Below are 27,009 nucleotides of genomic sequence, written 5' to 3'. Positions count from 1 at the left end.
TCCCAACTACAAGGATGGTTCACAGCATTGATGCGAGCACCAGGAGCGCAGTTACACTTCTATGGTTTAGTTGCCGCTTCCAACAGCTTTGTATTGGCCTATTAGGTGCTAATTAAAACAAGGTGAAGTGATTTAATGAATTTTGAGTTTTGTATAGCAGAAACATGAAGACTACAGACCAATACTCAGGGAATTCAGAATCTTACTGTTCACATCTGGACAACAAGGTGGCGTATTGCAGGACTGGTCAGCTTGGTACCCAGTATAACTCATTCGTTAACAGATTTAGAGGAATATCATCAAATAAGGAATTGCCAAATATAAACTAATGTAAACCATCCAGTCCATTGCTGCCTTGATATCCTGCACAAGTTTTACACACACTTATACACTGAATGGAACACACACACAAAAAAAAGCTTTTGTCCAAGAACTAGAAGTGTGTCTCACCCAGGACAGTTTTTGGTTACTACTGGGGTCAGTCTCCAGCCCCTCCTTTTCTCCTCTTCAAACACATGCTTGAAAAGGAACTGTGCAGGACATAAGGGCAGATAATGTACCATCTACTCTGCATGCATGTGATGCTCCAAACTTCATTCTACTTCAACTTGAAATGAAAGTAGCTCCTGAACAAAGAAATACTCCAAATCTCACTGTCCTCAAGTCCTGGTCTTAGCTTTTTCTTCAATGCTAGTGGTTTTGTGATTACATTGGATAGATTTTACTTAACAGTTATGATGGCCAAAGGCATCAAGCAAAACAACATTCCAAGGAGGAATCAGCGGTCACATTCACAGTTTCCGTAGCAATGAACGCACCCTTCCATCGTCAAACACCTACATTCCTAACACAAGAGTAGATGTTAAATATTCTCCAGCTGTCTGTGCCTTGTGAATTCTCTGAACCACATACTTTATTCTCAGACCAATGGAATCTGTATACCTGTCAATTTTAATACATTGTTCATTTCATTGCAGACAATACCAAGCCAGGAATTAATCACTGCTGTTAAGTTCAAACCATTAATATTTCAAAGAAAACTAAAATGGTTCAAAGAAAAAAAATATACTTGTACAAAACTCATGAAAAAGAAATTCTAGTATTACTTAAAATTGCAAGGAGTTTCACATTCCAATAGTTTGAGGCATGGAGTCAATACAACGTGGATCTGAATGTTGTGTTAAATGACAACATGCATACATTGACAGTCAAAATCCAATAATTTGCTTTCCAAACATTCAGAAATTCAGTTACTGGCTCATCAGGTGATGCTTATTCCACAATCCTTTCCAACCCCATCTCCCTTAAGACTTGCTAGAACTCAATTTTCTAACAAATTTCCAAATGAACCCAGAATGTTTAAGGAGAACACAAATTTAAAAATGTATTAAAAATGAACTGTCTGAAAGATCTGTTAGTCTGCACCATGGTTGTTAGTATACCAGCTTATTGGAATTTTACAGATTAAAATTCATAAAATACAAATCCTTGACTTCCTGTCTACCAGACCACAATTTGTGGAGGAGATAGAACCCATTAGCACACTGCCAGGACATGTATTCTATCCCATGATCTTCTCTACACCCACTATCAACACAGCCAATTAATTACATTTCAACTCCATTGTCAATTTGCAGACAACACCACAGTTATAGGCCAGGTATCAAATAAAGAGGAGAGGGAACGTAGGCAGCAGATTGAAAGACTAGTGACATGGTGCCAAGATATCAACTCAATGTTATTAATATGAAGGAGATGATCACAGACTTCAGGAGAGGGAGGCAGAGACCATATCCCTATCCATATTAACAGTACTGAAGTGGAAAGAGGAGACAGTATCCACTTCTTTGGAGCAAAACGTCCAATGACCTGACCCAACCAATCAAGAAAATGTGGGACCTACAATTTACCCAGTACACATCTAATTTAAAGAATACCCTCTTCATTCTCAACCATGACAATACATTCTTCATCCTCCAAACACCACCCAGCCAAATCCTCCCCTGACCTTCTCACTGGCTCTCTGTCACACAGGTAATCTTCATGATCTCACTCTCTTCCTCCTACGTCTGAGATCCGTCAGTATTCGCAGCCCCCCACCCCCCCCCCCCCCCCGCCCGCCCACCCGTTCCAATCCACGCATATGTGCTAGTACTTCTGCCCATTGCCCTGGATAAGTCATCAGTAGCAGCCAGCACCGCACCTGATGCAAGTATGCGAGCGCAATAAAAACACAACAATGGGTTTAAGACAAACAAGGAAGTTCGGTGTGGCCCCTTCAACACAACTACAGGGGCACCATCAAAAGCATACTACTTAGATGTATCACAGCGTAGTATGGGAGTTATGCTCAAGGAGCTGCAGCTCCAAACATTCCTCCCCTCCATAGATTCCATCTTCACCTGCCATTGCCTAGGAAAGGCAACCAACATACTGAAAGACCCATCACATTCAGGTCTCCCTTTTTCCATTAGGAGAGTGAAAGTGCAAGACACTTATTCATTCATCTGGCTCCTGAATGAACCTCACCACGTCTATCAGGTTGCCCTTGCTTTGCACTGATTGACCTTTATTACATTGTGACCATATTTGATTATTCTGCTCATTCTTAATTACACAGATTCATTTAATTTAGTTAAAAATTCATTTGTTAGACTGCTTGCAGGAGTACCCTTTTCACAACACCAGGGTATAGTAGTTGTATGGTTATGTTATATTTTCTGGAGCAGAATAGCAGGTGTTATCTAAAGTGTGTTTTTAAAGACTTGCTACATATTGCACTTAGGTTACAGTATTCACCAGATTTTGGGGCTAAATGGAACTTGCCTTTGCTTTCATCCTTTGGAGGTCCATTTCCTGTTGTAGCTCTCTGTGAATTCTCTTCATTTCTCCCTTTGAATCTTTGTTTCGAGCATCTTCAAATTCAACTTGTCGCGTTGGTCGGGGGGGTGAGGGGGACAAGGAACGAGTTCGGGCTCCCTTCCAGAATTGTGGCCTTGCTTCACATTTGGGAAAAGAACAGAAAACATTCAATTACATGAAGATTTTCCCCCAAACACAATTGAACAGTCGATTTTTTCATTCAGGAATAGCCAGTGTCCACTCTCAGTCCAGACACCAACACTTAAAACACCTACAATGAAGAGAGACAGTTGTTTACATTGCCCCCAAAGCCACTCATCTATCTGCATTGCCAAAATTGATGGTTATAACCAACTTAATTGTCAGTTTGAGTTCATAGTTTAGGGCTAGAGACACCTGTGTTTACCCACTGGTTCGAAATATTTACAAATTAGACAATGTTAATCGGATTTTGTTCTATTTGCTGAGGGACTGAAGATTAATATGGTGAGCAAAACATACCCACTTCTGCCCTTATGATAAGGTGGTCATTGAGGCTACTAAGGATGGTCAGCTGGTCCAGAACATTGCCCTGGGATGACTGACCTTAGACAGCTATAACCACCTTTTTTTGCCGAGGATGGCTCCAACCAACAAGTATTCCCCTCAAGGCCCCTTCAATGTGACTGGGATTCCTGGATACCATACTTTGTAAAATGCTTCCTTGGTCTCAAGAACAAACCCTCTCCCCTTGCCTCAAACTCAAAACCATGATGTGGTCTAAGGGGAGCAGTCCTGGCTGGCTGGTTAGGAACAAGTTGGTGCAGCCACTGATGAATATCTTCACGGTTTTACCATTGACCAACAGTGGGATGAATTGTTCACTCTTCCAGTGCACCGAAGATCTTGGACTATTTTCCTCAGTGTCAATAATCAAGTTGTAACTGGACTGAAAGTGTTTGGCAGGTGAAAACTGAGCTCTGGAGTACAGGTTTGCATGGAACATAGAACAGTACAGCACAGAATAGGCCCTTTGACCTACAATATTATGCTGACTGATACAAATCTAATCCAGCATCATTCTAAACCTTCTCTACCTCACTTGCATAACCCTTTACTTTTCTATTATCCATATGCCTGTAAGACGTTTCTCTTTTTTAAAAAAAGTCCCTATTGTACCAAATTCGAACATCACCAAAGCAATACATTCCAAGCACCCACCAATCGGTCCACCTTACCTCAGAAATCTCCTCGAGACTTTCATCCACTCACCTTAAACCAATATCCTCGGGCAATGGCCATTCAGCCCATGAAAAATGTGCTGGCTGTCCACCCTCTAATTATATACCTTGATCAAGTCCCCCCACTTTGTTGCTCTAACATAACTGCAGCAGGCAGACAAGCTAACTGGTTGTCATTCATCTCCATCCATCTCATCAGTGCAAGGGTTCGTCCCCAAGGTCAGATCATGTCATCAGCAACTTCCCTTCCATTATTAACTACATCAGGAAGTGCTAATTTTGCAAATATGGACTAAAGTGACCAAGGGCATTTGTACCAGGTTTATGAGCACATCCAACAAGGAGTCTTTACCGTCTGGTCAGTACAGTCTCTTATCAACATCATCACAGACCAGAACCTTAACACAAATATTGTAACCACTAAAATGGGTCAGAAGCTCTTCTTGCAGTGACTGAATCAGTTCAAATCCCCAGTGCTTTCCCAACCACTGATGATGCACAAGCTGGAAACAGCAAGTGCTCAAAGTACAAGATTATTCCGGACAAGAAACCCCAACAGACTGCACATCAACAGTCCTGGACATGACCTCCATTTGGTTCTGCACATCATGGTACAATCTGTACTGCATCACCCTGAATAGGCAAGTTCAAGACAACCTCTTGGACTTACCACTTGTACAAAGTTTGTCACTGCAGCCCAGTACAACTGTGTAGTGAACTGGGATTCGCTAGAAGTGTACTGTACTAATGAATGGTTCCTCCCCCGGCAGCCAGTATATAACCCTGGTTTCCCACCTAAACCCAGAACGCCTCTGAAGCCTGTTCATGAACCCTACCTGTGTTGTAAGCTAAATAAAAGCATTAGTTCTCCCTTCAGTCAAATGTGAGCTTTTATCTATGCTACAAGCTGACAGTAATAAACTAATTTATCATAGGCAGTACATTTCCCATTTCAAGAGGATGGAATACATTTAGCACAAGGAAGGAGCAGACCAGGCTCACCAAGTGTTCTATAGGCTTAAGGACTTCCCTGCAGCCAACCTGATAATTAATTTAGAGGTTAAGGGAGCTAGGGCTTTACTCTTTGGAGAGGGAGGTTGAAAGGAGAGATGTTAGAGGTATACAAGATGTGAAGAGGAATAGATAGAGTGGACACCCAGCAGCTCCTTCCCAGAAGGAGGGTGGGAAGTTCAAGGGGAATTAAGGGTTAGAGTTAGAGGAAGGTGTTTTTTAAACCCAGAGAGTATGTGGAATGTACGACCTGGGTCAGTGGTGGAGGCAAGTACATGGGTGAATTTCAAGAGACCACTAGACAAGCATATGGAGCAATTGTGGGAGGCAGGGTCTAAAGGTTGGCACAACATTGTGGGCCGAAGGGCCTGTACTATTCAATGTTTTATGTAACAGCTCACCACTACCTTCAAGGGCTGCAAACACTGGTTTTCACCATAATTGCAGAATATGTAAACTACAATGTCCAAATCAGTGGCCACTGACACACCAGAGGACAAAGGCAGCAGAGATATTGGAATACCTCCAGTAACCCTCCAACTCCAAGAATTCTTTGAATAATTATCTTAAAAATGAGTGAGTGATCAGTTCCCAGAACACAATGCCAATGGTAGAAGTGATGGATGAACCTTCAAAAGGAAGGACCTGACCCAATCAAAAATGGGAACAAGATCTAAATAAGTTAAAGAATGAAACATGGGAAAAGCTATGCTCTGGAACTATGAGAAATACAATAAAGATGAGGTTACGCATAATACAATACAAGTGGTTACACAGGCTATGCACCATGCCCCAAAAGTTAAATAAATGGGACCCAACAGTATCAGACAGATGTTTTCGTTGTAAGAAGGAAACGGGAACAACAGTACATGCAATTTGGACATGTGAGAAAGTGGAAAAGTTTTGGGAAGATCTAAATCAGGTATTAAATAAAAATCACAAAAAGCAACATACCAAAAAATCCAGAGATTTTTCTTCTAAGTAATATAAGAAGAACTTGGACTAGATTTGGATGGAGCACAAAAAAAAATTTATTATGATCGCCTTAGCTGTAGCAAAAAAATGTATTATGTCAACCTGGAAATTAGAAGATGGCCTAAGAATACAGCAATGGTACATACAAATGAATAAATCTATTCCATCGGAAAGAAATAACATCACAGTATTCAAACAAATTTGGGAACCGTACATGGAACCCAACAGAGAAGTCCTGCCGCGGACCTCCACGGCCTAAAATGAAAGAAGGAGAAGAAGACGAAATGAACTGACCCAGTGTGTAAAAGTAGATGATGCAATTTTCTTGTTTATTTTCATTGTGTGATGACATTGTTTAATGGGTTTAATGTATCATATAGGTTGAACGTTGAGTGGGTGGGGAGGGGGGGGTGAAGGAGGGAGGGAAGGGAGGGGGGAAAAAGGGGAGAGAATGACACTGTATATTCAAGAGGGAAATGTTTGTGTGTATTTTGGTTAGTACGGTTCATAGTGTGAAAAAATTTTTTTGAATAAGGACCTGGACACTACAGGTACCATTTCTACATCATCCCAATATAGAAATAAATGCCTGTTCCTTTATTGTCACTGGGTCTGAATTCTGCAACTCCCTATTCAAAAGCACTGTGAAAGCATATTCAACAACCAAACTGACTGCTGTTGGTCAGATTGCTAATGCACTACTACCACCTCTTCCAGGGCAACTCTGAGCAGCCAAATAAGTGTGCAGGCTTTGCCAGGAGCTGCATTTTGCAGCATTGGTTTGCTACCACCAGAGGTCCTCAGCGTGCCAGATTGTTAACTCGGTGAATGACAAGCAAAATTGGAGAGATGAGATACCAACTAGATACTGGAATATGGAGCAGAGAAAAACATCTGCTGGACCAAACAAAAAAAAAAAATCAGCGGGGCATTCAGCATCAGTGGAAGAAAAAGAATGGTCGATGATTCGAGCCAGAAAGCCAGCCAACATACTGAAAGGCCCATCACATTCTGGACATACTGTCTTCTCTCTCAGGAAAAAGGTTTTAAGAGTGCAGGAGTGTGCAACAACATGCTTAAAGACAGTTTCTTCCCTGCAGTCATCAGGCTCCTAAATGAACTCCACAAAAGTGCCCTCCTGCTACCCTTATTGGTGCCAATAAATCATCCTTTATATTGTAATCATAGTGTGTAAATTGATCTTTTTACATGGCTGTGTGACGGTTAAAGATAACCTGCTAGACTGCAAAAGAAGTTGTTTCACTGTAATAGGTACTTTGACAAAAAGTTTTGTTTTAGTTTAAATATTTAAAAAAAGACAAACTTGAAGCTATCTATTCTTTCCACTTGAGCGCCATTGACCTGGTCATGGGTCGTGTGGCCACTGCCCTCTCCCAAAGTCATCAATTACCTCCTCCTGCCTACGGATGTTGAAATGCTGTTATCTTGACATCACACCAGTCCAATTTCAATCTCTTTCCTGTATCTGTTCTCATTATTATTGGAAACCCAACCCTATTGTGAACTTGTTAAATTTTGCAGATGGCAAGTGGCTCTGATAGCTCAATGGTTAGAGCACTGGTCTTGTAAACCAGGGGCTGCAAGTTTGTTCCTCTCTAGGGCTTCATTTCTGTACAAAGTGGCAACTCTCTGTTCAAAGTTAAAGAATTTCATGTATATTACATTGTAAATGCAGTATTATTTGACAATAATGGAACCATTAAGCAAGGTAAATGGCCTTCTACTCTCCATGGAAATTGCAAAGTTCCCCTGCACTTTTGTGTACTAAAAGAGCCCTTCCCATTCTCTAGCAACTATATAATAGAGCTGGATTCAGTGTCCTTTATGATCTATTCTCTGGTCCTTGTCCTTCTCCAATAATTTTTTTAAAAATATTTTTAGTTTTATGATCAAACAAATATGATTAATCATCACATAAAAGAAATGAAATGGAATCATTGATACAGATTGTCCAAATTTCACAAAAAAAACCCTTGAAAAGAAAATAGAAATTAGAAGACAAAGTAACAAAGAAATAGAATGAAGAAAAAGAGAGGAAAGAAAGAAAAAGGAACTGTTGGGATCCAGAATCCAGCTCAGAAAGTCCAATTCTTTTTTCTACCTAGATTTCAAATATGGGAGAAAAAGGGACTGAGAGTTCAAAAATAGTACAAGTGCCTTAAGTATTCAACCCTGTATATTATATTTTTTCCTTAAACTGTAAGCAATTTTCTCCAGGGCAACACAGCTATGCATTTCTACATTCCACCGGGCTACGTCCAGAAGAGGAAATCAGACTTCCAGGTAACTGCAATACATTCCCTGGACAATGATGATGCAATTTTAAGAAATTCTAATTGGTACTTGGACAGCCTCACTTTAGGTCCATAATATTTCCTAGAAGAAACAAATCTTCTCCAAGATTTGAGAAACTGTTGAATGGACCCGAGATTGTCCTATGAAAAATGTGCTTAGTACCTGACAAATGATGAACTCGTCGATATTCTGTGACGCTGTCACTGTGTTGAGATAATTTATCTTCTTCCTTCAAATCACTAATTTCAGATTTATCACTCAGGGCTTGTTTCAGCATCTGTTAGATAAAAAGGCTGGTCACTTTTTTTTTTAAATTTAGACATGTAGCACAGTAACAGGCCATTTTGGCCCACAAATCAGTGCCACCCAATTAAAACCCAATTAACCTACACCTCTCCGGTACATTTTTGAATGGGGAGAGGAAACTGGAGCCTCCAAGGAATACCGACGGAGACACGGGAGAATGTACAAACTCTTTACAGACAGTGCAGGTTTCGAACCCAAGTCCCAATCACTGCACTGTCAAAGCACTGCACTAACCGCTACACCAACAATCAAAGAGATGTAATGTAGAAACAAGGTGCAGGACAGAGAAGGAGTTACATAAGGGTTGCTGGGAGATGACATCATCTGATTCTTTAGCATGTACTCAGGTCAAAGGTCACAAGAGATAAGGCAGCATTGCCACTTCATCATGCAAGAGTTAAAGAACGGAAGCTTCCGACTTAGCTCAGACTGAAATGTGCAAACTGATCCTTTTTTGAGGTGAAGCTTCAGCTTTGGATTGTTGCTCGTACTTCAGGAACAGAGTTACTGGAAAAGGTTGAACAGGTTAGGACTTTATTCCCTGGAGCATAGAAGAATGAGGATCAATTTGATAAAGGCATTTAAAATTATGGGGGCATAGACAGTAAATATATGCAGGCTTTTTCTATTGAGTGTAGGTGAGATACAAACCAAAGGACATGGGTTAAGACTGAAAGGGGAAAAAGTTTAGGAGGAACTTCAGTTGACACCTCGTTCCACATTCCACTGTGTGAAGTAGTGAAAATGCAGGCTCAATTTTAACATTTAAGAAAAATTTGGACAGGTACATGCATAGGAGGGGTATGGAGGGCTATGGACTGGGTGCAGGTCAACGGGACTAGGCAAAATATAAAGGCTAAAGGGCCTGTTTCTGTGCTGTCATGTGCTGACCAGAGCAGTGGAGGGAATGCAGGTAACAGAGAATTTGGATTGTCAGGACCAGGGGCTGACATTGAGTAAGTACAAATTTGTTTCATTGCCATAAGCTTCATGTTTGTCAAAACAGCATTACTGGAATAAAGTTCTCTTCTTCTATATGTAATCTCAATACATGCAGAACAGAAAGGTGGGTTTAAGTAATACGATTGTTGTCCTTGGCTTCTTGTTAACAAAAGGTAAATCCTGAAAAAATCTTGCAAGATAAAAGAACATGCTCTTACTGCATGTACCATTGTAATAAACCTTCCCTGCACTGTTCTCTGGTACTGTGCCTAACCTACAGTTAGCAATGAGTTGGCATAACTTCTGTGCGTTTGTAATTTAGGTTTCTATTTTCAAATCCAATGATCCTACAATTTTGACTTCAAAAGAAACAAATTCAGTTTTCACAAACAACTTCTGGACAAACCTCAAGATCAGTGGCACTCACTTGCAATATCAAGACTTTTTTTCTGGTTGGAATAGCAGCCAGGCTTTCCTCAGTTTCCAATTTGGAAATTTGGTTCTTCCCACCAGAGGCAGTACTACTGTGAGTGAACAATTTCTTCTGGTGGCCAGTCTCAAAACAGGAGAGAGCTCACCAAAAGGCTCAATACAGCTCTAAACATCTAAAGTGTATTTTATCCTGTTAGTCACCAATTCATCCCACACCCTGCCATCTGAAACAGGATCCTTACCACATCGAGTTGATGCAGTTTCTGAGACAGCCTCTCAGACATCTCATGCAGTTCCTCTTCTGCAAGAATGTTCTGGGCTCTTCGACAAGATAGAGGTTCATCTCGAAGCAAAATGTGTGGATCACTTTGATCTTTTCGATTACTACAAAAGATAAAGTTCAAATATTTATTTTAAATAACTGTAGACAAACATTTTCATACAATCTGAGGCAATTTAAAATATCAGCCTTTAAAATCCAACTGTATTTGTCATTTATGATGTATGCTTATTATGTTAAATTCAAAATATATATTTTTTAAAATCCAACTCTCATACAAGTTCTGACATTTTGGGAAGAATTTTCTGCTCTGGTAGGAATGTTTGCGTTGCTTCATCTTTATAGTGTAAGGGTCTCCAAAGTAGTCGATATCATCCCCTGGAGGTCAATAAATGCCAAGAGGTTGAATGGGGGTCAATAACGCTAGGAGGCCCAATTGAAAATGGCACCAATGGCAGTGTTGGCCAACCTCTCACAAGAGCGGGCTTTGGTGGCTACCATGTTGTATTTGATTTTAATTTAGAGCGAACAGGAGGATGGAAAGCAGCACATGTTTTATACACGTGTAATTGAATTTGTTTGGACCACTTTTTGGGAAAAAAGTAGGGTTAGACTTTTACATGGGTCAAACATTTGGCCTCATGCGTACCTGCATTGTATATATAGTACCTATGTTAGTCCCCCACCCCTGTACAGCACTGCCAGCCCCATCCAGCACCAGGAGTCAATGAGGAATCAAATATTCCATAAGGGGGTCAATGGTCTCAAAGGTTTGGGGATCCCTGTTCTAGGATCACATCAAATCCACACTGAATGTGGACAAATGATTATTCTACAGTGCTCTAACTCAACATCAGTGGGAGGAAAAGCCTCCTGAATAAGTCATTCATACAATATTCTTCAAACTGGTGGCACTCAACGTTAGCAAAACTAAGGAACTGATTGTGGACTTCAGGAAGAGGAAACCAGGAGAATACAAACCAGTTCTCATCGAGGGATCAGTAGTGGAGAGGGTAAAGAACTTCAAATTTCTAAGTGTTAACATCTCTAAAGATCTATCCTGGGGCATCACGTTGATGCAATCATGAAGGCGGCTTACTAGCAGCTATGCATTATGAGGAGATTTGCTATGTTACCAGACTCTTGCAATTTAAAAAAAATACAGGTGTACCCTAGAGAGCATTCTGACTGGTGCATCACTGTATGGTTTGGAGGTGGCAATGCACAGGATAGAAAAAGACTACATACAGAGAACTGCGAACTCAACCAGCACCACCATAGGCATTAGTTTTTACTCCATCAAGAACATCTACAAGTGGCAGTGTCTCAAGAAAGCAGCCTCTATCCTCAAGGACCCCCACCACTCAGGCCATGCCCTCTTCTCACTGCTACTATCAGGAAGGATAGACAGAAGCCTGAAGACACATACACATTACAAAAACAGCTTTTTCCCCATCATCAGATTTCCGAATGGACAATGAACCACAGACCCCTCAGATTTTTTTTCTCTTTTCGAAACAATTTTTAAAAAATAGTGAATTTACAGAAATCTATAGCAATTTTGCCACCTGTAATGCACAATACTGTTGTGAAAAAACACATTTTGAGACACGTTCAGGACAATAAACGATTCAAAGTGCAGAAGGGATATTTTGCATGCAAATGCACAAACAGGGAATCAAAAACATACGGTCTCTCTCATCTTCAGAACTATCAGTGGGGTCAAGTTTTGCCTTTACAATCTTAACCGGAGTTGGCAATAGAGATGCAAATAGAGTCTGATCCAGAATACCACCCATTTCTTTGTGAACCAATTTGCATTTATTAAACAATGATCAAGAGGAGTTGAAGAGGGGCACAACCAATTGTTCACTATGGATAACCTCAGGACAAAACAGTCTTGAAACGCCATCAAAGCATAATCCTGGCTATCATTCCAGTGCAGTGCCAGATGAGATGAATTTAGTGGTGCAATATTCAAGGACAACTAGACCAACAAACCATCATGAAACCAGTTTTATTTTAGCCACACTTAATTGTCTAAAAATATTTCTTTTTAAAAAGTTTGCAGATACAAAAGCAATAATTTTCTAACAGTTTGGTTTGATTCATTGTCAAGAGGACAACTCAGGTTTGAAGGGTGTCCATTTAAAACTTCCTTTCACAGAGTGGTGAACTATCACAGATGATGTTGTTTTTCCAAGCTGGTGATTGGTTGATGCATATAATATGCTGTGTAAATATAATATATGCTGTGTAAATACATGTAAAAGCAGACCAAAGTTCAAACAATGAACCTTGTAGTTTAGATAGCTAGCATGCAGAGGTGAACATTTTGACCTGTCAGCAGCAAGGACTTGGAAGCTGCGAGATCCTGGTTTCCAATCTCCCAGAATCTTTGTTACCATATCATGCACCACCCCATTAAACCAGTTTGCTCTCTGCTCTTGCAAACAGTGCCATAAAATCATTTGTTATTATCTTGAATAAGTTCTCTGGAGGTCCTGCCCAATAGTTTTTCCTCAACATTGCCAAAAGACCTTCTGGTGAGAATTATTAGTTGAAGATTGTATACAAATTGGCTTCAACAGTTTCCAAAAATTACAATTATGCTCACACATCAATAAATTTTCAAGTACTTTTTAAAAAAAAAAATAAGAGGTTATATAAAGTACAATTTAAATTCAATAGTGCTGTGTCATTCCAAACATACTGCAGCACCAACTTACATTGAAAAGGAGCTTTCTTCACTCTCAGTGCCATTCTGGTTGGAGTCTCTCATTGCTGAATCCACACACTGCACTTGTTCTTCCAACAACTTATCCTGTTGATCACTTGTACTCTGCATGGTCATAGCTCTGATGTCTACTTCTGTTTGGAAGGCAACTCGTTTTTGTGCACTGATGGAGTTCTGTAATGGAAGACAGAAAAGTATCCCTGAACAACATGTTTTTATTCCCCCTCTTGGACTATTAGCTCTTGTATAGATTTGTCAACCTTAAACTGAAGGAATGTAACTGGGTCAGGGCCCTTCCTTCTCATTCTCAAGTTTCAGGCAGATATTAAAGAACTAGAAATTATGTAGAACAGGATCAGGCCCTTCAGCTCATGAGGTCTCACCCAATCGTGATGTCAAATTAAAGGGATCCCATCTGCCTACAAGTGATCTGTGTCCCTCCATGTTTATACACATGAAGTCTTAACTATTGCTGAATGCTGGAAATTTATAAAACAGAAAATCCTAGAAATATTCCGATGACAATATCTGTGGGCAGAGGAACAGAGCCAAACGTTTCAGATCAGATACCCTACATTACTAGAATAGAGAGAAGCTACTAAAACAGCAGGCAAGGTTATCTTGTTAGTGTATGAATGGGAATATTTAAGAGAACAAGAACATAGACAAAAGAACTTCGAGAACAGAAAGTGGGAGATGGAAAACACAGAGTGGGAAGACAATCCCAGCAGGTCAGGCTGGGAAAGTCTTCCATTCCCAGGAGAAAAAAAAAAGTAAACAAGCTGAGCTAACACTACAGAGACACATGTCTGATACTGTTGAAGAAATCAAGTAATCTGGAGTTGTAGAATTATGAGACCAGCAGCTGCAATGTGCCCAGATAGAAAGAATACACTCACTCGTTTCTTCCAGCACACCATGAAGTTGTCTTTCTTTATTAACCACTAGACACAACAATGCATTCTTTTTCTTTCCAAACACCACCCAGCCAAACCCCTCTGACCTTCTCATTGGATCACTGCCACGAGTGATTCCAACCCTATCACTGTGCTCCTCCTGCAGTCTTACTGTCACAGTTCAGGAGGCCACAGACCTCTTCTGATAAGACTATATTCTTACAGGAGTGAATCAGTAATTTATACGTTAACTTATTTCCAGTTTTGCTATTATGAAAGCAGCACAAAACAGATTCAAGCATTTAAAAATCTGTGAATCAAAATATCATGTATATATTACAAACTCTCAAACAAATTCAATATTATACAAAAGATAAAGGCCCATAAATGCAGGATAATGCAATACTAACTGCTGCAACAGTTCCTTCAGTGATCTGCGATTCTGGATTCCTGTCCAAAACATCTTGCAATTCCTGTGATGCACCTTCCTTTAATAAACCTAACAAAAGAAAGGAAGACATTTGTGAGAACTGGGCTGTGTAAATAAACATGTTCAAAATAAATATTGTATATATATTGCATATCACTTAACACCATTCCTACACTCCCCTACGGGCTTATGTTACCAAATTGTATGCTGCCAGGAAAATCAAATACTATTTAGTTCTGAGGACAAGAATGGGAAACTCATTTAGAATGACCATCTCCTGGACCTAAATAGATATTTCTTCCGGGAGAGTAAAAAGCTGTCAGTAGAGGCTGAAAGAATAGACCAGGGATGGTTTGAGAGCCACAAGATCTGAACAAAAAAAAAATGTATACACATTTTTATTCTTTTGTGCACATTTTGTTACAAAATGTTATTCAAATATAAAGAAATAGGTATGTAACAATATTTATTCATGTATACAATTTTTTAAACTGCTAATTTGTATTAGTTTAAATAATTAAAAAGTGCACACGTGCATACCAAATATTTTGTTTATATTGGTATTTCCGAATTCAGGTTGGGAGCTTGGACAGTCAAGCGGCTGGCGTATCAGAGTTTGGGGTGTTGGGAGCTCGGATGGCTGGTGGTAGTCTTGAATTTGGGGTATCGGGAGCTCGGATGGCTGGTGGTAGTCTTGAGTTTGGGGTGTTGGGAGCTCGGATGGCTGTTGGTAGTCTGAGTTTGGGGAAAGTATTAAATTCTTCAACATTATTTGGTTTTGTGAAAGCAGAGACCAACTGTAAATGACACACATAGCTCCATACCAATAAACCTCTGCTCAGATTGCCCCTACTCCATTAAACATCTCCACACAAAACTGAAGCCACAAGGGAAGCATCCAGAACTGCACACACTAATCTTTCACAAAGGCAGGATAAGTTGAGGAGGTCATTAAGAAAGCACAATAGCCCATTTCCTGTTAGGCCTTCGCCTGGACACCAGCTGCAAGAGCAGATCAAAAACTTACCTTTCAGACAGTAGCCCCGAAAGACTGCTCCAGCATCGCATTCAGGTTGAGCGGTGCCTTGCAGCGCCCTCCAGAGCATAAATATGTGGCAGAGCAATGGTCATCTTCCCTACCCATAATCCCCCACAGTTGGAACAGTTGTGTGGTTCCCAGAACTGTTCCAGCTGCATGGGGGATTATGGGTAGGGAAACAGCCATTGCTATGCTTCATTTTGAGCCACAGAGAGCAGCCCCAAAGGCCAAAGTGCTGCCCCCTGTCACCCCATCAGCCCCCACCTTGAGAGGGTAATGGAGGGAGAGGGGCAAGTGGGGAGTTGGGTCGCGTGCTGATGACATCATCAGGCCGCCCTAACCACCCGCTTGCAGCAGCTATACATTCAGGTCAGGTGGCGGAGCGCAGCACTCTGCTGATTATCCTTCCCCGAGATGGGTTGGAATCTGCGCCTCAGAGTTGGCCACAGTGCATCCAGAAAGGTACATCTTTAGGGGCAAGGGCGAAGAACCTTTGCCTTTACAGACGGGTGATTTCCCTGCTTGAAAGTGCCTAATGACTACCCCATTGTAGATAGAGACATTGAAAGGAATGCAATGCTGAACCATACACAACCCCAGTAAGGCATGGAGTACTCTGAAGCTATTAATACTGCACAGTTAAAAGATCATCAAGGTTGTTCAGGGGATCACTGGATGTAAAAGCAATTTTGCAAAAATATTTGAGAAGCTAGAATTGGCTTCCATTGAAACTAGATTGTGTATTAAAGCAAACCAAATGGTTATTGGAGATGGAGGCTTTCTTTGAGGGGGTTTTGATGGAATAATTATTACTTCTGATGAGTTAGGTCCTAAATTAGCATTAGGAAAAGTAAAGAGCAAATGAGGAGACTGATAATCAAAGATATAGAACACAACCAAAAATTAAAAGGATGGTAGAATCAGACACAAGGAAACCGGGCACATTCTCAATGAGGACCAAATTGCAGAACTCTTCAAGTTGGATTAGGGGGTGGGGGCGGATACGAGGCAAAATGAACATAGATCACAACAGCAACATTACAGGCCCTTCAGCCCACAATGTTGTGTCAACCCATATATACCTGATGAAAAAAATTAAACCCTGTCTACCTCAATCCTCTACTTTTCTTTCAGGATTTAGGACCAAACCAATCAGCTCTTTCCAAGAAAATTAAAGTGCAGGAAGAACTCATCAATAATCCTTCAAGGATGCTGCATGATTTCAGAGTATGCTCAACTATTTTGTTTTTAAATTTTAGATTTATTATCATCTGCATTTTCTTAATTTTTCCAGCATGAGAATTTAAAGAATAAATATACAAGTGTTCTGGGTGTGGACTCTTCAGATTCCTTCAAGGAAGATGTGCATAAATTCCAGCTTTGCCCATGACAGAGTTCCATCACTTGAATCTCTTATTTTACTCTAGAGTAATATTTTGCAAATTTAAATTGAAGTAAAAACTGGAATGACTCTCTTTATACAAGTCTCTTTATACTAGATGATATAAAGGCAAGTTGATAAACAACATTCTCACCCAAGGGAACACAGGATAATGACTTGTTTGCCGAACATTTTTCACTTCTCTCCGATAACTTGTGAATACAGCAATTTGAAACATTAAGGGGGGGGGGGGAAAAAGGACACTTTATTAAAGAACATTTTTAAAAACATTGCAGCAAACTAAATGTCATTACAATAAGCATTAATGCATTTTTTTATAAATGTAGCTCCAACAGGTATCTTTTCTACACAGTTAATTGACAAGTAGTAATTAAAATCCTAGTTTTCTCAGGAGGCTAGAATTTGATAAAGTACATTTATCTTCCTTGTACACATGGGATTGCTCTAATCTCTCCAGCTAAATCTGAAATCTTTATTTTTTTTCATCCAACTTCCCTCAAATTAAAAGCAGAAATCTCTAGTGACAGAGTGCAATAGTTACAAGGCTTAAAAAAAGATGAAGTACAGTAGATAATCTCAAAATTCTTGTAGTAAGAGAAATGGTTTCTGGGTCAGAACACTTCTGGCACCATCAGAATCCTCTGTCCCTTTCATTTATTCTCTTGCTTTATGGCCATTATGGACTTGGCTCCCTTCCTCACTTCCATCACGTTTTAAAACTGGAACATCTTTTCTCATTCTGGAAGGTTATTGGACCAAAATGTGGACACTGTCCTCCCTCCAATAATATGCTGCCTCATTCACTCTACTTTTTTTGTAGATTTGCTTTCCAATACAGTAATAGTTTGCTTTTGTATTTTGCCTACACTTGTAAATTAAATTGTAGGTGAGACAATTGAAACATCTCACTTTAAAAAAAGACCACCTGCTCAAGCTGTACATTTACAGCTCCCCGCTTCACTAAAGTTTGACAATCACATATTCATTTCTTAACCCCTTCATTCTCAAAATGTTAATGTTTCAGCAATTAAAGAATTACAATTTTATTTCAATTTTTGAATTTGTTTGTACCACCACATAGAAAACAAAAGATGCAGAAGTTGACTGGACTAGTCTGTACAGTCAAGTGTTGGAAGCACAGGTATTTCATGATAAGCAAGGAAGATTCAGAGTGCAGGCTCCACAAACACAGGCTGCAATGTACTAATTTACATTGAAAAGCATATTCAAATTTTCCTTCCAACTCACATCATGGCCTTTCAATGCTGGTTCCATTTTCAGACCTTCAGCAAGGATTGGACTTTTCCTTGGGGATGCGACGTGATCTTCACTAGCCATAACTATATTCATCAACTGGGAGCTGGCCTGAGAACTGATCAGATTCACACCTTGGATTGGACACCTAGCTTTGGCAAGGTAGTACGGGGACTGCAAAGGAATAGCAGGCCGAATGGGTTCACCAAGCTGCAGAGCATTCATGTTTGGTTCAGGGGAAAGAGTTCGAGAAGGCAAAATACCTGGAGACCCTATTTTCAAAAGAAAAGATAGACAGAGTTCCAACTTAGAGACCTTCAATCACAGCAGCTTTGCACCATTAACTCCTCATCCAAGCATTTGAACAACAAAAATGTTGATACAGTGTAAAACTTGTCACAATTGTAGTATCAGTGAGGCAAGAGTCCCTTCAAAGTCATTAAATGTCCATGAATGTACCACCAGTGCTCCCACAACCACAAAGACTCCAGTCCAAACTATCAGGTTCTTGCTGTAACAACTGGTTCACCAAGGTTCTGAATGGGAAACTGATAATAGCACAACAGAAGAAACCACCAAGATTAACACCAGAATAAATAACAAAAAAGTTCAAAAGGAGAAAGTATAAAGATGGTTCATTCAAGTCAGGTGGTGAAAGAGAAATAAAAGGGGTGAGGGAGTGAAGAAGATTACAATTGACATTTTAAATCTCCAACAACTGCAGTAATAGAATTTCAGTGACAGAGAAGCAAACAGCTAGTAATTAATAATCACACCAAAGGTTATTTAGTCTATTTGTGATAATTAACCCTCTCTAATGTGGCATTGAGCAAAATAAAGATAAGGTCCTGGCAATGGATCCTGAATCCCCACTATAAGACTGCCAGACTCCCTTCCTACCATTGGGCAAGCATAGTGGGCTGTGGCTTCGTCACATGATTAGAGATGAACAGTGTTAGCATGGGTTTAGCTCCTTTTGACCAATTTCCTTCTGTGTTGTCACATTAACACTGTACATCTCTAATTATGTGACAAAAGCCGCATCCTTTTGAAACCAAAATCTAAACCCTCAAAAGCAATATTGGCAGACTGAAATAACAGATTTCCTTTTAATAAGCACCTGATATGTTACTATCTGAATATTCCCAAAAAGGAGAAAGTTACAAAAGCAGAGAGTATGACCACATTACAAAATGGTAGAATAACATAACTCATTTTTAAAAAATCAAAAAGAGATTTAAGTACTATTTTCCCCATTCTTTTAACAAAACAGGGATAAGCAACCTTTGTGCGATGTGTCTCAATGTACAAGTTACTGGTCACAGAAGTGGCCAATTCATTGCCAGTGACTAGATTTAAAATGGATGAACAAGTTCAGTTTACTCAGCATTCCAAGCAACAAGAAAAACAGAAAAGGGTAGAAACGAAGCAGAATCTGCACAGAGGAATGATTTTTCATCGGCACTAGAAAATTATGTGAGACATTGTGTCTTGCATCCTTATCCCACGTTATTTCAGCTTGATCAAGACCTCATTTCACTTTGTTCTCTTTGACCACACAATCCATTTTTATCTGTACAAACTGGTTATGGTATTTTATTTTCCAGTTTCGGCAAAAATATCTTGGCCCAAAACACTTAACACTCTCTCTTGCCATGAACATGCCAGCTTTTTGGTTTCCAGACGAGAGAAGGACATGACCAAATGCAGGCAAACAGAACGAGATGAGAATGCTAATTTGGTTGGCCTGACAAGTTGGGCCAAAGAGCCAACTGTATGCTGTCCTTTTATCTGTAATTACTTTATGAAGAAATAGGGTGGCACAGTACTATTACAGCGCCAAGATTAAAATGGGAGGTGGATTTAGGTAGACAAATAGATGAAAATGATTGGAAGTAACTTTGTAAAGATAGTATGATGAAAATTAATAATGTAAGCTATAAATTAGTTCAATTTCTTACATCAATTATATTCAGCTCCCAAAAAATTAGAATTTAGTAGCAGCAGATTTAGATTTTAGATGCGATCAAGAAATTAGTTCATTTTTTCCCCATTCTACTTGGGAGTGTCCTAGATTAAAACTTTTTTGGTTAGAGGTTAAAAAAAAATTTGGAGAAAATATTAAAGATAAAACTCCCACTAGATCTGATCTTATTTTTGTTGGGCAATATTAAAATGATTGGTCTTAGTTAAAAATTGACTAGAAAATGCATTGCCATTACTTAGAAATCAAATACAGATTTAGGAATGGAGAGATGGCATGCTGAATTGCAGTCTTGTATTCCACTTGAGAAAATAACAATTTCCATAATAATTTTTTTTTTTAATATGGAGCCCATACTTACAATGTGCTGGTTTGAAAATTTGATGGACTGAAAACTCACCACACTGGTAACCCTTAGTTTCAGTATTATGTGAAATGAGATTTTTTTTGGCATTCTCCTTATCTTTCTCATTTTTCTTTTTATGTTAAGATGGCAGGGGGGTGGGGGGGGGGTGAAGGATGGGGAGGGAGAGAAGGGATGGGAGCTTTTATTTATATAAAATCAGTTTTTTCATTTATTCATTAATAATTGTAGATGTGGTTTTAAAATTCTTTAAAAAAAATACTATTACAGAGCCAACAACTTGGGTTCGAATCCAGGGCTGTAAGGAGTTTGTATGTTCTCCCTGTGTGGGTTTCCTCTGGGCTCTCCAGTTACCTTCCACCCTCCAAAATGTACAGGGGTTGTAGATTAATTGGGGAATTTGGGCAGCATGGGGCTCATGGCCAAAAGGGTCTGTTACCATGCTGTACATCTAAATTTAAATCGTCCTAATTTTACAAAGGAAGCAGTCAATCTGACAGGTGGAAAAAATCCTAAGGCGTTCTTATTGATTGGAACCTTGGGATTCAACTTCACAATCTCCCGAGCATAAATAATTATAGAATGTTCCACATAGGCAAAAAAAAGCTCTTTAACAAAAGCAAAAACTCCCACGTGATCTTTCCTGTCTCCAAACACATTTTCATACTTACGTCTTGATTTCAGAATTTCTTTCTGATTAGCATCATGTGGAATGGCAGAACAAGTAGGAAAGGAGCAAATCCCATTCTGATCTTGGCTCCCCAGCTTCAACTTGTTTTCTGATTGGTGACCATTAGTCTGAAATTCAGGCTGGTCTTAAAAAAAAAGAAATTTGTTTTTCAAAAGAGCAAAAAATTAAATTTTGAAAAAAAATCTTTTAAGTGATATTTGAAGCTCCAATAAATAAAAATGGAAGCAGAGAAAATTTATTTTTAAAAGGAGTTTCTAACAAAGCACACAAGAGGGATAATGCAACTGTATACAAAAATACTAGCCTCTTACTGAGGGAATAAAAAGAGATACAATATTTACCAGTGGTCATCCTGTGGCTGTATGTACAAGCAGATTCACCAAGACGGATGAGCTCATTAGTGGATTCAGATCCAGTTCCATCCCAGGTAGGAACCGAAGAGGAGCTAAACCAGTTACAAACAATTTCTTAGCAGAATTATCATTTGTAAATCTTAAATCAACGTGACAATCACCTCTGCCTTTTCCAATTAGTAAAAAAGATTGATAATCTATGGTTAAACATACAATTAGGATTTGGTTTCAGTTTAGAAAACATTTTGGGCTCCAAAGGTTTCTTCTTTTCAGTCCTATTTTAATCAGATTTTTTTCAACCTTTTTGATGGATTTTGCTTTCCAGGAATGGTCTTAATTCAGGTATCAAAAGTTTTCATTATTTATTTATTTTGCTACATTTGAGCAATTTTCTTTTAAAATTAATTTTAAAAATTCTCACTTTTTTAACAAATATAAAAGATATTAGCAGATTAGGGACTTCTCCATTTTCAATCTTCAAAATTCTCCGTTATGAATTTGAAAGAAACAATTTACAATCTTCAACCATCTCAAAAAAGATTAATAACTATTGTACATGTTCTTGGCTGAAATCAAGGTGTGTTTCAGTGGATAAAATTAAAAGAAGCATGGGAGCAGGACCTCCATATTTCTATTTCTGATGATTCTTGGAACTATTTTTAAGTTGGTTAATACATCTTCTCATTGAATTGTAACAGTGAGTGATGGCCACAAAGTTGTGCATAGACCCTACAAGTCTAAAGTTAAATTAGCTAGCATTTATCCTAATATTGACTCTTTCTGTGACAGATGCAAGAATGCAAAAATCATTAATTCTTATGTTTTGATCTTGTTCAACCCTTGCTAAACATTGGGAAGAGGTTGCTCATACTTTATCAATAATGATTAATGTTAACCTAGCACCAGACCCATTGGTGGCCTTGTTTGGGATGATTGAACAGAAGGTAGAGAAATTGTCTTAATTTCAATATCTTCGCTTTTCTCATTGCAAGAGGAGTTATTTTGATCAGATAAAAAGATGCTGTCCAACCCACTCAATCAATGGTTATATGATATAATGTCATATTTAACCTTGGAGAAAATAAGATGTTCCACAGGTGGCTTGAATTTAAACTTTCCCAATCTTTGAGTTTCTTTCGGAATTATTTTCACAAACTCTAATGGGAATATTAATCAGGGGTTCTTTGTGATTCTTGCATTTATGCATGTCTTTTTTATTTTTAGTTGTTTTTCTATATTGCCATGCAACTTAGGAATGCTTTGGTGTTTAGTTAATTATATTGGGTTTTTTTTCCCAATTTGCTATGACTAATACTATTGCATAAGAATTTTTCTTCTTCTGACATTGTGCTTGTTTGTTCTAATTACGGTTGTATTAGTTTTATGCATCATTCCTTTATGTATGCATGTAATATATGAAATTCAATAAATATTGAAAAAAAATACAATTTAGATCATATCCACAATCTCATGCAGGCTTTAAGTGGGCAGCATGGTGGAGCAGCAATTAGCATTGTTGCCTCAGTTCCCTGGACCAGAATTCAAGGTCAACCTCAGGTGCTATCTATGTGGAGTTTGCATGTTCTCCCATGCCCATCTGAGTTTCTGCTAGGTGCAGCAATTTCTCCCATGAACATTTGTCTTCTGTAATTTCACCCTTAAATGTCAGTAAAAGGAGCAAAAAGGAGAAAACAACAGAGGAATGAGAATAGATACTCAGGAAATAAGAGTGGCTAAAACTCAACAAACACTGCAGCTTTTGTTCTGAGCACTTGGTGTATGAAGCGGAGAACTCCTAACATCATGCAAAGTAAACCACTTCTGCAATTTTCAGTTTTGCATGCACATTTTTAATGATGGGGAATTAAGGAAGAGGAGATCGTGGAGCAGTGACCATGGCCAGATCCAATTGAATGGAAGAGCAGCCTTGTCAGGCCAAATGTCCTATTTTGTGCACTCATACTCTTAAGTTGCTGACTGAAAACGACAAGATGGACTTCACATAACTGATTCCAGCCAACTTTGGAAACTCCAATCATCTATTCCAGGCTCCATAAGGAGCAACAACTGACACACCTACACACAACCCCAAACTGGTATCTATCCAATTCCACCACGACTCCCAAACCCCACAAGCTCCATTTTCCTACTTAATCAGGGTGTCATCCTAATCAGCCCCTCGGCCACATCCACTCTTTTGTGATTCAGTAGTAAACCAAACCTTGGGAACTTGCAGTGATTTTTTTAATTCGACGTGGGAGATTTGAAATTACATGCATTGGTGGTAGCTGATATGGGAAGAGTTCTCATCTCTCCTTCAAATAATACCATCCAATCCTTTACATGCACTTGTATTTAGACATTTGCGATTGCAGGGAAAAAAATTATACATCCAAAAAATTGACTCAACTCTTTTGACAAATATTCGCCTATACAAGGTAACCTTTCTTTATGTGAGGCTCCAAGCTCCTCTTGAAGTACACCTCTAATTACAGATATTGCTTCACTGGATAACAGGTCAGGATCACCTATTTAAAAAAAAATACAATTAATAGTTTCAGAAATGGTGGAAAATTGTCAAAATTTAAAAATTTTGTATTTACCAAAATAATTTTATTACCACATTTTTACCCTCCTCCTGATAAAGGAATTAATGCTCTGCTGAGTTATAATTGTGTGGTAATCAAACAACCTTTGTAAATGACGATAAAGATAAACACATGGCGAGGACTGAAACATGGGTTTATAGAAGGTACGAAATGGAAAAATAAAAATATTTGTAACTTGGAAAACTTGTTTTTAGGTGCCTTTTGACCTAATTTTGTGCTCATTACAAAACGTGACCTGGCAACATATAGATAGAACATTAGATAAAATGTATAAAAGTCTGGGCATAGCAGAGTTTATGATCCAAAGCATTTTTTGGAGGATGAGCTAAATCTTCAGAAAGCAGCCTATTTCCCTACCCCCCCTCCTCCATTGATTGTATCTTGCTGAAATCAAAGATTACCATTGTTAACTCTCAGACCCATGATCTACAAGTCCAAGGGTCAGTTATTGTGGTTAGGAATGCCACCATATGAACATGCTCCTCCATTTTTCTTTGGAAACAAGATTGCTCTTTCCTGCCAAATTAATAAATTTACATCCTGAAATTTCCATACAAAAATAACACTGAAAATACCTTTCCCAGAAAGAGAATCACCATCCACTTCAAGAGTAACAAATGGGAATTATCAGTAATGGCGACATCTCACAAATAAAAACAAATCACAAGCTTCTAGTTTTACAAAAGGTTTTTTTTTAAAAAAGGACCCATTTATCCAAACTTTAAAAATACCAGGATCTGATAACACATTAATGTAACTTTTCAAATTAGTGAAGCACAAATCCCCCCCTCCCCCCTCCCCCCCTCCCCCCTCCCCCCCTCTCCCCTCCCCCCTCTCCCCTCCCCCCTCTCCCCTCCCCCCTCTCCCCTCCTTCCCTTTTTCTCCCCCACCCCCAGCTATCCCATAAATTTGTCACACAAGGAAGCGGGGTTTGATTCAAAAATAAAACCAGTGTTACCTACCTTGTCGTGAGGATGCCTCGCTGATTTGTTCTGTAAGGTATTCCAGTAAACCATCAAAAATTTCCAATAGATTTCTGATACTTTCTTTGTTATTCTGAATAACATTCTCTCCTGGGCAAATGAAAGAAACGGAAACTGTTACTGTAAATCAAGCCCCTTTCACACTTGCCAATTATCCCAGGAATTAAACACCAATCGGCCTTTAAAGTAGCAAGTGTGAAAGCAAAATCTGCTCAATGCTGGCATCAGAGGACATCTCACGCTGGGGATTGCCAGCCTTGACCCTCTAGTACAATTCCCCAGCCTATGCAGTCGCTGGCTTTGAAATCAGGCAAGTGTGAAATGAGCAATTGCATTGCAGGCACTTCCTATTAAAGGTAGAACAGACCAAATGCTGGGGATAAACCCTTGCAACTATGAAAGCGTTCAGTGTCCCAGTTAGGAGTAGTCTAGTGTGAATGGCCAAACCCCCATTCCTATCCCGGGACACTGAACAGCCGATTTACTGGGATGCAAGTGTGAAGGGGGCTTCAGATTTATTGCCAAAAGATTCTTCGTCACTTCCATCATGAAGTTTTATTGTTGTACCTACACACACAAGAAAATGTCAGTTCTCAAGCAAAATCAACTATGGACACAAAACCTCACAGTTTTTCATAACGTTAATTGTAACATTGAAACTAGTCTCCCAGAATATAAAAATCCAGAATCCTCATAGCCTCAACACAAGGCAGCCATTCTCTGCATACAACAGAAACATTGTGAACTTTATTTTAAAAGCATTAGATACAAAGTGTCTTTATTTATTACTGACCGGTTATGTGAGATAAACTGACTTGCAAGTAATCCAAAGCCAATGAATCTATCACAGCTTGCACATTATGGGCATCATCCTCTTGGCTTTTGGGGGTAGCTATGTAATCTGTGAAGATCAAAGGAAGGCATACAAATTCTCCTTATTGATATGCAACATTTTAAATTTCTGAGATTACTCCAACACAGAGGAATTTCTTTAACACAAATAATCAACTGTGGTTCACTCACCTGGGACCTTTTCACCAAGAATAGCTTCATAAAGTGCAACAAACACACTTGCATCACACTCGCAGAGATTTGTCACCCTCCGATTAATGTAGCACTTACCAAGAAGATAATTGGCAACAGTAATCCAATCTAAAGAGAGATAGAAGAGGGCAAAGTCAGTATACAAGATGTTGTGGCGGGACATCATGACCATGTCTGTAGTTGCTAGATCCAAGACAGACAAACTCAATCAACAGAGCAACATCTGGAAGAGTACCATGTTTATTGAAACATGCTGGATGCAATTTAAAACTCATTTGTTCAGAAGATCAGGGCAAACTCTCATGGCAAGATTTGAACCCATACTTCTGGTATATTCATCTAATAACTTTTTTTTTATATAAACACATTTAGGAGCAAGAACACACACACACGCTCATTAAAAGCTCAAAAAAATTTTTTTTAAAAACACCTTTTTGAGTACATTGGTAGTTGTTGCTTACTGAATCAAATAGCAGTGGTAATGTAAGGCAGTTTAAAATAAGGAGATCCACATAGCAAAAGGTAATAATTATAAGACACTTTTAAAGAGCCCCAGTGAGACTACATCTAGACTATAATATACAGGTCTCATCATCAAAGAAGGGTATTCTTGTTACAGAGAGTTCACCAGAGTGATTTCTGGCATTTTGGTGGCAATGCTGACAGGAAGACGCTAAAGGGTGAAATTAATAAAGATCATTTTGAAAACAATTCTTCCACAGCAGCCCTACAGACCAGCTTTAACATTCATACACTCATACCAAGTAGAAGGGAAAGAACAATCCCAGAGTACAGTTACAATGAAAAAGACCAATTAGTACCAATGGCAGCTGTGAGATACATTCAGGACCCAATGGCAGAAAAGAGGAATCTGTTGGT

General features: G+C 39.1%; 2 protein-coding genes across 3 annotated transcripts in view; one reads left to right on the top strand and one right to left on the bottom strand.

Moving 5' to 3' along the window:
- Positions 1–16,773, top strand: part of smurf2 (SMAD specific E3 ubiquitin protein ligase 2) — a 267,194-nt gene extending 250,421 nt beyond the window's left edge. Inside the window, exon 21 of the mRNA XM_069929731.1 lies at positions 16,581–16,773. The gene's annotated coding sequence lies outside the window, so the exon portion shown is untranslated. The remainder of the gene's footprint in view (positions 1–16,580) is intronic.
- The window catches only part of LOC138759406 (centrosomal protein of 95 kDa-like), a 71,582-nt gene that overhangs the window by 26,956 nt on the left and 17,617 nt on the right, over positions 1–27,009 (bottom strand). Inside the window, exons 2-14 of one of the 2 annotated variants that reach the window (XM_069929727.1) lie at positions 26,110–26,238; positions 25,880–25,987; positions 25,066–25,176; positions 23,905–24,022; positions 21,483–21,586; positions 21,122–21,265; positions 18,097–18,374; positions 16,982–17,039; positions 14,388–14,476; positions 13,074–13,255; positions 10,307–10,448; positions 8,547–8,661; positions 2,827–2,999 (exon numbers count right to left, since the gene is read on the bottom strand). In XM_069929727.1, the coding sequence (XP_069785828.1) occupies positions 2,827–2,999; positions 8,547–8,661; positions 10,307–10,448; positions 13,074–13,255; positions 14,388–14,476; positions 16,982–17,039; positions 18,097–18,374; positions 21,122–21,265; positions 21,483–21,586; positions 23,905–24,022; positions 25,066–25,176; positions 25,880–25,987; positions 26,110–26,238 (1,751 nt within the window). The remainder of the gene's footprint in view (positions 1–2,826; positions 3,000–8,546; positions 8,662–10,306; positions 10,449–13,073; positions 13,256–14,387; positions 14,477–16,981; positions 17,040–18,096; positions 18,375–21,121; positions 21,266–21,482; positions 21,587–23,904; positions 24,023–25,065; positions 25,177–25,879; positions 25,988–26,109; positions 26,239–27,009) is intronic. The other variant, XM_069929728.1, reaches the window with a different exon arrangement.

This window comes from Narcine bancroftii, chromosome 3, assembly GCF_036971445.1.
Source record: "Narcine bancroftii isolate sNarBan1 chromosome 3, sNarBan1.hap1, whole genome shotgun sequence".
NCBI classification, from domain to species: domain Eukaryota; kingdom Metazoa; phylum Chordata; class Chondrichthyes; order Torpediniformes; family Narcinidae; genus Narcine; species Narcine bancroftii.
This window is presented reverse-complemented; position numbering and strand designations above follow the sequence as displayed.